The 13,897-nt window shown below is 35.2% G+C and overlaps 1 protein-coding gene across 1 annotated transcript in view; it reads right to left on the bottom strand.

Annotated features, from left to right (window-relative positions):
- LOC124370017 (general transcriptional corepressor trfA-like) overlaps positions 1 to 13,897 on the bottom strand; it is a 90,779-nt gene that overhangs the window by 65,521 nt on the left and 11,361 nt on the right. The window contains exon 2 of the mRNA XM_046828294.1: positions 5,927 to 6,015. Coding sequence (XP_046684250.1) covers positions 5,927 to 6,015 — 89 coding nt within the window. The remainder of the gene's footprint in view (positions 1 to 5,926; positions 6,016 to 13,897) is intronic.

Here is a 13,897-nt window from a genome sequence, read left to right as displayed (position 1 = left end):
AGGAGGCTTCACTATCGGACCACTGCCCTATTAGTTTCGACATAAAGGAGATAAGGGAAATAACGTGACCCACAGGGTTCCTAAATCTACCAACTGGAAGGGATACCGAGTGTCCCTAGCCGAAGAGTTGGAAGAAATAGAACCCTTCCAGAAAATTGAATTTGACTTAGAAAGGTCTGCACAATTAGTAGAACAAGCTATAATATAGGCCTACGAGAAAAACTGCCCTCTCAGGCAAAACAGGCTGAAGAAAGACGTGCCGTGGTGGACTGGGAGGTTAGAGACACTAAGAAATAAAACTAGGAAACTACTAAAATGGGTAAAAAGGACAGATGATTGATTCCCTTATCTACACGCCCAAAACGAACATAAAAAAAGAACTTAAAATGAATAAAAGAAGAACCTCGGGAAATTTTTTCAAAAACATTAACAGCCTAACTGAGGCTACCAGGCTTCAAAAAACTCTCCAAACTGATTACACTAACCCTATGGGGACCTTAGTAAAGGCCAATGGTGACCTAACAGTGAACAGGAAGGAGACCTTAGAATTGCTTCTGGAGACCCACTTCCCGGGGGTCACTTGACTCGAAATGAGGATATTTATTCTCTAATCGAGGGGAGATCCAGCCGAGAGGTTACTAAAGCCAGACAGCGGTCTAACAGACTATTTACACATGAAAGAATTAAATGAGCAATAAGATTGTTCAAGCTATTTAAATCTCTTGGGGCAGATGGAGTTTTCCCAGCCCTTCTTCATACTATTAAATAATCTTCATTCTGTTTAGAAGCAGTTTCGCCTTAGGATACATACAAAAAAACTGGAGGACAGCACTGGTGGTGTGTGTACGGAAAAAAGACAGGGATCCAACTAAACCCAACTTGTACAGACCCATAAGCCTAACCTACTACATGGTGAAAACTATGGAAAAAATAATAAACAGACTCATAAGGGACGTAATATTACCAGATCACCCACTTAGTACCACACAACACACTTACATAGAAGGTAAATCAACTACCACCGCTCTCCACAGCTTAGTGGGAGAGGTGGAGAACACATTCGAAGAAAAGGAAGCCCTAGTCAGCATCTTTATGGACATTTGAAGGAGCTTTCGACCAAGTAGCATATCAATCCATGGAGACTGCTATTGAACGTTTTGGAGTTCCCCCAGATGTAGTCAAATGGATAGTAGCCCTCCTAAAAAGCAGACAAGTAAAAGCAAAGTACGAAGACGAATCTGCCGCAATCACGGCCCAGAAAGGCTGCCCCCAGGGGTGAGTTTTGTCTCCTCTCCTGTGGGCGATGGTGGTGGATGATCTACTTAGTAAAGCAGAGAAGAGGGGAACAAGGCTACTATGTTATGCGGACGACCTAGTGCTTATGGTTATAGGAAAAAACAAAGGCACGCTGGAAAGCCTAATTCAAAAAGAACTAAACCTCATAAGCAACTGGTTTCATGGGGAAGGTCTACGGATCAACCCATCTAAAACAAATATGATTACCTTTACCAGGAAGAGAAAATTCCAGCTTACACAACCTGTTCTGGAGGGAATCAGCATAAACCAAACAAAAGAAGTGAAATACCTGGGTTTAATCCTGGATGAGAAGCTCACTTGGAACTCCCATATTGAAAATAGAATATCCAAAGCGACAATGGCCCTTGGGGCCTGTAAGAAACTTTTTGGATTTAAATGGGGACTGAAACCCAGAATGATATATTGGATTTACAAAACCATAATAAAACCAATGGTCACATATGCTGCCTTAGTGTGGTGGCCGAAAGTAGAACAACAGCTGCCAAAAGGCTACAGAGTCTTCAAAGGCTAGCTTGCCTAAGCATCAGCGATGAGCTCCTGCCCAACGCTAGCAATTGAAGCGGTCCTGGGATACACTCCTCTGGGGCAGGAGGTGGTGAGAACAGCCGCTCTAAGTACAATGAAGCTTCTAGAAACAAAGGTAATAAATGCTACCTCCTTAGAAGGTCACATGAAGATATTGCAAGTATTTCCTGAGGCTGAAATGCTAACCAAAGTGTCAGACGCAATGGTTAAGAAATACTCCTTTGACAACCCATATATGGTCTCTATCGGAAGTAGGGAGAAATGGATTAAAAAGGAGGCCTACCCTACAAAAGGAGTCCTGAAGTTTTACACAGATGGTTCACGCCTTGACTCTTGGGCAGGATACGGAATACATAGACCAGGAACCAACATGGCTGTGCTCCTAGGAAGACATGCCACGGTTCTTCAGGTGGAGGTCATGGCAATAGACTCATGTTCCAGAAGACTCATACAAATGAGGACAAAAGGATTTAAATACTTAATACTTTCTGATAGTCAGGATGCACTGAAGGCACTTGATACCTGATACCTGTTCGTTTGATTCGAAAGCAGTCTAGGAATGTAAGAATGCTCTAGCAGAGCTGGCAATGAATAACAGAGTAATACTCGGTTGGGTACCGGGTCATGGAACTCCCGGTATTAGGCATTCATGGAAATGAAAAAGCAGACATCCTCGCCAAAAAGGGAGCGGAATTCACAATTGCGGGGCCTGACCCAGGTAGCGGGATAGCCTTCTCCAACATTAAAGCTTTGGTCAAAGATTGGGAAAAGAGGATAAGAAACATTAATTGAAGTAGAGCCTCAGGATTAAGACTATGCAAAGTTTTAATCTCTCCTTACGTAAGGGTGGACAGCTCTCTTAGATCAGAATAAGGAGGATATAAGACTAATATTAGGAATGTTGACAGGACATTACCCCCTGAGGAAACATCTTATGAAGGTAGGCCTTAGCCAGACTAACGAATGTAGACTCTGTGGAGAAGAGGAGGAATCAGCAGAGCATATTTGGTTAGATTGTCCTGCCATCTTAGAAACTCGGAAAAGATACCTGGGAGCATATCTCCTCAGCCCCAAGGATATCAGAGAATAGGAGCCCTCAAATCTGATTGCTGATTGGTTTTTGCAAAAGCCTCGAACTTTGAGGACACAAAATTAGAGTAAGGGAGGCGCAAAGGTCCTTTTAGGACTAAGCACAGGGACAAACTGTCCTTTTCCCTCAGGAAAGAAAAAAAACAAAAATTATTGTGACACATCCACGTTTTTAGATATTTTCATTGCATATATTTGAGTGATGACTCCTAAAAAACAAAATGCTTTGCAAGACGAATGTACTCAATTTATGGGTCAACATATCTGCAAAAAAACCTTTTAAAAAATGACTTATGTGAACCAGTATATGTATAAAGAAAACTTTCTGACGAACATATAAATCTATTTTATTGATAAAGGTATCGAAGTCAGAGCCAAGATGAACCTACATTACTGGTAAAAAACAAATCTGAGACCATACAAATGAAAGATGGCTTAATAGACAAGTTTTATCAACAACCGTAAAAAATCTTAAATGGAATATATAAATCAATATTTTTTTGTAAATAAACGTTTGATAGTTTTCATCACTTTTAAGGTAATGGACTGCTTTCCTTTTCCACTAAAATTTGTGAGTCATTATCTCGCTTGTTGCTAACTCAGCTGATTTTCCCTGTCTAAACTGATTACTTTCTTTTGCAAACAATTCCTTCCCTACTAAACATCTCTTTTCCTGTGTATATAATTCAAATTCCAGTGTGATTCCGTTATATGTTTTGACAGTCCTATGTTCAAACAGCTGATTTTAATACCAAAATGAATTGTAAAATAGTGTTATGTTTCCTTATGGAAGAATAATTACTAGAATATGAAATGTCAGATAATTAAAAAACAAAAAGTCATGTGCTTTTTTGCATCATGATAAAAATATTGTTCAATACTCGTCGAAAGTTATATTGCGGTACCTAATAGCATTTTCCAATCTGGCCCCACAATAGGTCACTTTTGATACTATTAGGCCTAATGAAATATACTATTTCTTAATAAACCTACTGCATTAGCTTAGTTACTATAGAACTTTCAATTCTTTGTAGTTGGAATACAATCTAACCAAAAAAAATACATTTGAAAGTACTTCTCCATTAGTCTGCCCTTTAAAATTCTTCATTTTGGCCCACAAATTAAAAAGTTTAGAGATCCGTGTAATAAAGCATCAATAATGAGGGGATCCAAAAATCCGGGCCACAAACAATCCCGATTTGATTTCAGTAAAAAAAAATGAATTAAGTAAATGCAGTAAAATAGTTACTGAGCACTATGGATGTGAGTTACATGAACTGTGTGTCCAATAATGTTGGGAGGGACACTACCGCGATGACAGAATCATCAAGGGCTCTCTGTACTCTGCCCTGTCAGCCATGTTCGGCCTAAAGCATTGGTCTCTATAAATGCGCAAAGTATTTTGTTGAAATGAAATGAAATTAAACATTTCTTTACATGAGGCGAAATTAGGGCCTCATGGCCCTTTCTTACATTAAACCTCATATAGAAACTAGAATGAAATATTCTTATTTTGAAATAATAATAAAACTAAATATTTTATTCTTAACATTTTCAATATTAACAACAAAAAGTACAACTTTATTGAGGAATATAAACTACAATTTTTTTATAATGATAAAAGGTATATAAACATATTTATAAACATGCACTCACACACAAATGTACTTGTATATCATGTATATTATAAACACACAACCGTCACACACTCTACTCATGCCAGTGCAACCGCAGCGAAGAAACCTATGCCGACCCGCCCAAACCATCCACCTCAGATAGTGCTCCGTCAGCGACGCCACGAACCGAGGACAACTCTCTAAGGATGTTATGCAACGAGGAAGGGAATTCCACTGACGACATGCCGTTACTACAAAAGACTTGTCATATACAGCAGTTCTGTGCAACGGCATGCGGAGCACAGAAGAACCAGAGCGAGTTCCATCCACACCACTTTTAGGGACAAATTGAAAATCGTTTAAGAAATCATTTAGAAAGCCAGAATTTAAAATTGAATGGATTAATGTTAAGATTTTTATTGATCTGAGGTCATTCAACTTAAAAATCTTTGAATTTTTATAATAGGGCATTTGTTATATGCTCATCTCTCCTGAGATCAAATGCATATCTCATACAATAATTTTGGGTTCTCTAGAGTTTTTAATCCAAAACCACAGTTATGTTGTTCATCACACTGTTACAGTAAGAAAAATGAGGCAATGTGAGTACTTTGACCAACAACAGTTTTATGTGAAACGGCAAAAACCTCTGAAATTTTTTCAGTGAATGTATTGGTGCAAATACTTTCTTACAAGTCTCTGTCACTGCATAATTTAGTGCAATACTGTGCCAAAGAATATTGTATTTCCACATTCAAACGTATTAATATTAGACTACAGTAATGATTTGCGTATTAATATTAGACTACAGTAATGATTTGATTCATATGCTCCAATGCCCATTAACCACTTTGGTGAATCACAGCTGTATTTCAGAAAGATTTTTATACTGAAGACGTCTACCAACCTTTTCATAAATCCAATTAATTAAAAAAGCAAGAGGGGTCTGCACCCGATTAACCCTGATTACTGATGCTCTATTATAATGATGTATATAAATTCTGCTTTAATATAAAGCAAAATCATGATTTGTTTATACTACAACGTAAAATACCCTATTAGTGATATGTAAGCATATGGCTGTATTGATCCAAGAAATGTTTTTAAGGACCATAAGAATGCTAACAAATCACACACAAAACACTAACTACTAGACACAGTAAATAAATAGTTCAAAATTCATATTCAAGTTAGTAACCAATGTTAGTAACCAATTGGTGGCTTGTCCAACCAAAGTTCACACGAAGAAACAGTAAAAAATTACCAGGCTTTAAACTCTATTCTTGGTATTTGCAAAACTTGAAGAAATTCAATTGTTTGCAATGGGTTCGTTTACTTTTGTGCTAACAATAAAATAAAGTAACAACCATTAACTTTACCTTTTTGTGAGGTGAATCTGAAGTAACTTCATCTTTATCTCTTTCCCTGTGACCTCTCTTTACTTTCGTTATCTTTATGATCTTGTGTTCTGTAAAAGAAAATACAGAAAGGTTAGCATTGAAAATGTAAAAAAATCGGTTTAAAAATAAAATGAAATAAATAAAAACTACAAGAAGAGTACAAAAAGCCAAGTTTTGCAACTTTAATTAGCAAACAGATCAGAACAAGAACATTCCTGTAGTGATCTAAATTTAATGTCATTCAGTTGTTGAAATTGAATGAAAATTAAATATTCCTGACTTTGTAGACTCTTTAATGCTAGATATTATATTATTTTCAAACAGTGCACGTTGTACTTGTCTTTTTGTACTCACTAAAAACAAGAAAACTTGAAGCATATTTCCTTAACGTAGGTACGAAGTGTGATAGAAAAATAATGAGACAGATTTTTAAATTTCAACAATCCTACTACAAATTGGTACATTCTACTGACATTTTATTTAGGAATATCAGTTACAAACTACGTTTTGTCAAGAAATCACATGACTAAAATATTTTGGTCATTTTCGATTTGTTTGATAACGTTAATGTAACACCCTGGTACAAATAATTTTCATCCTATGATATGATGAAAGATAAAAGGAAATAATTTTAACGAACATTGATCTTAACGAAAAAGGATAAGTGTGACATCAGAAGAGCTCTGAATAGTTCCATATAGCCACTAGTTTTAAATATCAAGGGCATCTCAAAGTGAGAATTGCTTTTTACTGTTTATCTACACTCCAAAGATTGTCTCATGTCACTAAAACATCAGAGCTCTTAAGGATAAGGAATATCCCCTAAAAAAAGCTTGTTTCATTTTAAAAAGTCACTGTTCACCACCAATTATACAAAATTTAAAGATACACAGTTGTTGAATATTTTGCTGCTCAATATTCGTGATACACGCATAACTTCACTTTCCATGCTATTAGGATTTGTAGATGCTAAACAATGTTTATATTCTCTACCAAGGACACAAAAACCTAGCCAGGAAAAAATGTTGGGGGGGTCCAGACAACTGATATTTTCACGTAGTGGACAGAGAGTAAGGCCCCATTTTGTTCCTTAAAAAGTTCTTGACCCGTTTCTTTGTTGAGAACGATCTTTCAGCAGTACATGTCAGTAACACATGAACACAACTTAAAACTAAAATTAAGATAGATGCATGGCATACTTTCTATATATCACATTTATTACACATCCTATTCTCTGTCCACAAAAAAACCAATGAAACAACACTTTGCTGGATTCAATTCATAAATTAAATACAGTTATGAGAATTGAAACTGTAACCACAGGTGGAGAGACCTAACACTTCCTTAGTTCATGATAAAAGAAGACAATTTACATGAGATCCAAACATTGATCAATCTTAATCAATTGTGATCTTACAGTACATTCACCTATTTATTTTACAGAAAAAAAGCACCTACTTATCTTTGGACAAAATATTTTACAATAAAATAAAAACTATAGTTTATAGAAATATATAGAAATTACATTTAAAGTTTTGTAATTATAAAAATACATTAGGCCAATTTTGTATATTAATAACGCTGTAAATAATTTTGTAAGATATACATTTTGTCAACTTGTTTTACGAAGTGATCATTACATACACACAATTAAGCCTAGGACTCATAGTCACTTTTTTCCAGAGCAACAGGACAACTTTGAGGCTTCTTACTGAGGCTTGTTGAACTTATCAATACACATAAGTAACAAATATACCCTATAGTTTTTTTTACGTATGGGAATGCGTTAATGAGTGTGTGATAACACAGGGAATACCCACTAAACACCCTATGGGCTGCGGGGATTCAGGCCGGGAACTTTTTTCAGGATTAGTTCATGCCTAGCCGCAGGTCTTGCGTCCTAACCCTCTTCTTGTTTCACGTGAATGACAACATGGACATACACAGAAATGGCCTTCCACGTGGTCTTGCTTCCCAGCATTATCCCCACCATAGTTTCTGCCGAGACATTACCGATAGTGGAGACAAGCGTTCTTCTGTGCTCAGTGAAACGCCTGCACTCGAAGAACGAGTGATGAGCGTCATCATCATTCTCCAGGCAGTACGCACAATGAGGTGGCCCCAAGTAAAGGTACTGATATACCCTATAGTACTAGACATAGTTGTGTCGTAATCGGATTTTCACATAATATGATTTTGGCACCAAAAATCCAGTTACTTAAAATAATAAACTAATAACTAACAATATTTATTCGAAACAGAATTGTACATTTCCATGTTATTAATTTCTACAGAACATACATCAGTAACAAATAGAAAAACATTTTTATAAAAATTCACATCATGAAAAGTTTTAGAATTTATTTACACTTACAAATTAATGTTTTGTTATTGGAATTTTTCAGTTTTTATACTATCAAGGTTGCATGAAACAAAACCTTTTAGTATTAAATTTTCTAAAAGAAATCGCACTTCTATTTCAGACATATAAAAAACCAAATGGAAAGTGAAATGTTAACAAAATGCTTCTTTATTTGCAGAAAACAAAACAGTGAGTTTTTAACTAGGTTTTTAGCTACTTAACTGACAAACATGTTAAAACAATTGTGGAGTTCATGATATAACACATTTCTTGCCAATTTCATTTAATTTCATAATAAAAGCTTCATAGAAACAAAGACAATTCAATTAGAAGTGTGTTGTGGCGAGGGTACGGGGATTATTAACCCCCTGACCAAATATCTAGTAGCATTCCAGAATTATTGTTGGTTTTTTAATTTACGTACTAAATTCTTAGAATTTTTATAATAAATATATGCTACATGATAAAAATAATTTGTTTGCAACAATTTTTGTTATAAGCTGTAAAAGACGTCTAGAGTAAAAAAAGCCACTTACTCAGGTCCAATATAGTTTTATTCTCAATAAAATGGAAAATTTAAATCCTTGAACACTTTTTTCAAGTTTCACTTGTTGCTTTTATACCACTTGAACTGTCAATACACTTCATACACACTGAAAATAAAGTGAATTATCTCACTCTTTCCCTAAAAGCAACTTTAAAACTGATCTTTGAGAGAGTTTTAAAACAAACAAAGAATTGTTCTGTAAGCATGAGGAAGCAGCTCCAAAGCAAGAGGATGCATTGCCCCACCCCAGGATATTAAAGGTCAGTAAAGACTCTTAAACAAAGATCCCCACAAACCAAGGGATACGAATGAGTAGAACACCAAACACGTAAGAATCTATATACTGCCAGTTCACAAAACAACCATGTTTGAAAGAAAACCACTGTAACTTATTTACTTATAGTCACAAAGCATGGTCTCATCCAGGAAAATCTAGAAAACATTAGGATAGTAAACTATTCCATAGTTAGGAGTTTCTGTAGACACCAACACGTAAAGGGAGAGGTAGTAGCTGTTACTAGAAAAAATTGTGGAGAATTATATCCGGTTAGTAAAATAAGCAGTTCAGACTCTGAACTTATATGTGAGTCTGCACTATATGAAATAAAAGGAGAAAAAGAAGCACTCCTTGTACTATGAGTCTACCGACCGATTAGCCCAAAACTTGATGCTGGAATGAACTATCTTGAAATATGCTCAATGATGAACTAAGTATGTAGAAACTGATAGTGATAATGGGGGATGTAAATATAGACATCCTACAAGAAAATAATGTAAACAAAAAAATTACACGATTTACTAGCATGCTATAAAAGCAACAAGAAATACTTCAACCATATCAACATTAATTAACTGGTGTTCTAATCTATAACCAAATAAAAATTAGCACAAAAGTAATCCAAAGAGGCCTTTCAGACCATACATCACATATAATCATAATACCCAAAACATCCCCGAACTAAAACCCAAAAAGAAAAAAGGAATTTTCAATGAGCGCTCAGTACAACTTAAACAACTTCTTAGGAGTGGAGACTGGGTAGAATCAGACAATTCAAGATTCAAGATGTTGACAACATATAACATATTCCACAATATTTTTAAATACTTTTTTAGATATTGCCTGCCCCTACACCACTTAAAAACAAAATGTAAAGCACCGCATACAACTGAGATGAGGGGAAAAAGAGCTACTAAGGAGGAAATTCATACAAGCTAATGAGAGCTATCTGTGCACTGGATTACTGGAATGCAAAGTAGAAGCAGGAAATGATAAAACGGATTATGACCTAAAACTTAAACGTTGTTTTATTTATCAGGCTGACAATAAATTAAAAGGATTAGAGCAGGTCATAAATCAAGAAAGGAAGGTAACACGTTAAAACTAAATGAAATAATACTTCAAGTGAATAGATGAACTTTAAAAGAACAAACAAATACAGCAGATAGCTTCAACAACTTCTTTGTCAGTGATGTGTGAATAGATGAACTTTAAAAGAACAAACAAATACAGCAGATAGCTTCAACAACTTCTTTGTCAGTGATGTGGAAAGCATTAAATTCTAATAAACAACTAAATAACACTAGCCAAAATATTTATGTCCAACAACCAGAGGAAATAGATTGACTCTCCCTGTATCCTGCTACTATTGAAGAATTCCTAAAAGCTATAGATTCTCTTGAACCTAAAACATCCTGGCATTAATGAAATTTCAGCAAAATTAGCAAAGAGCTACATAAAAGAAATAGCCATACCATTAATATTCATAATGAACAAATAATTTCAACAAGGTAGTTTCCATAAAAACTAAAGAATGCTCAAGTCTACCCTAAGTTTAATGGATCTACTACAGTAACAATGAACTACCACCCAATTTCTCTCTTATCTACATTTTCATAAATTATAAAAAGGATAGCTTTAAATAGATTGCTATTAAACCTGGATAAAACAATCTGTTAACTAAAAATCAACATGGCTTTTTGAAAACCAGGTAAACAGCGACAACTCTTATACAACTACCTGAAAATATAATATACAAGTTGAAAGAAAGCTACGTGGTGACAAGCTTATACCTAGATTTTAGTTAGGCTTTCGACTGCATAAATCATGACAGCCTACTTGGAACACTCTAGGAATCATTGGAACAGCACTAGCCTGGTTCAACAGCAGTTATGGAAGTTCAATGTCTCTCCCATAACTCTCTGAGGAAAGCACATTCAACTCTAACACCAGTATTGAGAGGTAAGCCCCATTTTCTCAATATTGAGTGCAAGTTTACAGGAATGGTGCATTTATTTTAATACAGTATGGTGAAACTATCTCCTGAACGGTAGCATAAAGTGATTGTCAGCAGTGTTAATACATATGACGCCACAAAAGTGTCACAGTACTTTTTATATAAGTAGACCTAAATAAATAGTATTCTCAAAACGTTTATTAAATTCAGTAAAAATATTTTTGGAAGCAGAGGTGTGATATTCCAATCTATCTATATTAAAGCTAGGCTTCGTTGTGTTAAAAAAGGTTATGAGCAAGGTAAAAATTCTTTTGATGCAGAACCTTTAAATATTACTGGGAAAGTTAAAATTAAGTATGATTTAGAAATTGCTGATTTCTCCCAAAGACAGTAGAATGTGTAAACCTAGCTTCGATTTTTCAACAGCTCTGCACTCAACACACATCGGTAGTTTTCTACGAGTAAATCTGAAAGATAATAGTTTGCTGAACTATGGTTACAAAATGATTGAAGCTTCAGAAATTGGATTCAATATAACCGGATGTAATAAAGCAGTGGGAACCAGTCAATATATATTCAAATTACCTGGCTTCTAATATGGTGTGGACAAATAATATATTAATAAGAGCAGCTGTCATATCTTTTCAGAGCACTGAGGTTAAAACTTTCGGTATTTATTTACATTAGCGTGACCATGGAAAATGGACTTTTTTTCATGGGTTGGGCTTTTAAAGCCAAGTATTATTATCACAGGTGCATATGAACTAGGGGGAAAGTATATTATTGTATTATATTGATGCCTTTCGGACATTATTGCGTTAAATTAAATTATATGAAAAAAAGCTATATAAATCACAAAATTCAAATTTTAATATAGTAACGCAAAACCGTTTTGAAGTTCTTTTTATCTCAAGAAGAGGATGAAAAAGAAGGTGAACTAAAAGAAAACACTTCTGATGATGAGAGACCTGGCAAAAATAAGATTCTCCTCTGCGCTGATAGTCATGGTCGAAATTTATAGCCTGGCATCTGAAACAACATACACTCCCTAACTGAATATGAAGCGGTGGGTTTTATAAACCCCGGGGGGAGATCAAAGCAAATTTTGAAGAAAAAGAATATTGAAGGGGAAAATTTAAACAAAAAAAAGACATTTTGGTACTCATGTGTGGGTCAAATGACATTGCTGGAAATGAGGCTGAAGAGGCTCTGTCAAACATATCTGACACATTGGACAACACAAAAAACACTAATGTCGTTCTGGTTGATCTGCCGATGCGATACGACTTGGTAAAACTGGTCTTGTGTGAATCGAGCTGTATCGAGGACTAATCTGCGCTTGAAGGAGTTAGGCCAGAAATACTCACACGCTACAGTGGTTGATGTGAGTAAAGCAGAGAGACACTTCCATACTCGTCACGGCCAACATCTCAACACCCGAGGGGAAACAGTGGTTAGCAAAGCTGATAGCTGAAAAAAATTCAACAAATCACAAAAAGTGAGGCAGAGACAGTTCCAGCAACTCAGCAGTCAGGACAGCAAGTAGAAGAAGATCTTTCCTCTTCAAGAAGTACTGCGTCGGAAAACTGCCAACCTTGCAGCTGGGCAAGCAACCCAGATCGGACTACAGCGACAATAAATCCTTAAATATTTTTCATTTAAACATTCGATCCATTAGAAATAAGTTAGATTTGTTAGATTTATTTTTAAGTAGTTTGAATTGTCATATTGTAACACTAAGTGAGCACTGGCTTTATACTGAGGAAGCCTCCATGTATGTTCCATATGGTTTTAAGGTAGGAAATATTAGTTGTAGGAAAATGTCACTAGGAGGAGGAAGTGTTATAATTTGTCAAGCAGGATGTTGATTTCAAGATTATTGATGTGGATAGTTTTTGTATCGAAAGAACCTTTGAAGCGACAGCAGTGATTCTGTCTAGGGAAAACCTTGCCATAGTTACAGCTTACAGACCACCAGATTCTAATATAGACATTTTTCTTAATTCTTTGGACACACTTTTAACTTTTCTGTACAAAAAATATAAAAATTCAAAAATTGTTTTTAACAGCAGATTTTAACATAAATATTGTAAAGGAATCATATGAAACAAATTCATTTTTAAATGTTTTAAGATCTCGTAACCTGTACTGTCTGAATCAAAGAAGCAACTAGAGTAAAGCATGTATAGACAATTATTGCCACAAATGTATCTAGAGAACATGTTGACTGTAATAGTTGTAGAACCTCACTTATCGGATCACGCAGGATTTTTGGCAAAGTTTGGTTGTTTTAACCCAAAATTAAATGGTAATAAGGAAGTAAAATATGTTAGAAACCTTTCATATAATGCCACTTTAAATCTTAGGGAAAATTTAAAAGCTGTAGACCTGGTCACATATTGGCAATTTTTCAGAGGTTGATCAAGCCTGTGATTACTTTATTGCTAATGTGACAAACTCTCTCAATGAGTTTTGTAAAGTGAAGCAGATTAAAACTAACGCTTTGAAAACCCCACACCATAAATGGTTTACATCAGAGTTAAGAAAATTTAGAGAGTTTGTGGTTGGCCTTTATGATAGGTTCAAAAGTAGCAAGGGTACACTTAATGAAAAATTACCATAAGAAGGAATATTTAGGAGCTTTAAAAGAGTACAGGTCCAAAATTAAGCAAGAAAAAATAAAGTCAAATGAAAACTATATACAAAATGCCACAAATAAATGTAAAGCAGCCTGGAATGTAATAAAAGCAGAAACTAACTCTGGCAATAACAATAAGTATGATCAGGCAGCAGGCATTCAATGTGAT

This window comes from Homalodisca vitripennis, chromosome X (genome assembly GCF_021130785.1).
Source record: "Homalodisca vitripennis isolate AUS2020 chromosome X, UT_GWSS_2.1, whole genome shotgun sequence".
NCBI classification, from domain to species: domain Eukaryota; kingdom Metazoa; phylum Arthropoda; class Insecta; order Hemiptera; family Cicadellidae; genus Homalodisca; species Homalodisca vitripennis.
Note: the sequence above shows the minus strand (reverse complement) of the source record. Positions and strands in the feature narration are given on the sequence as shown.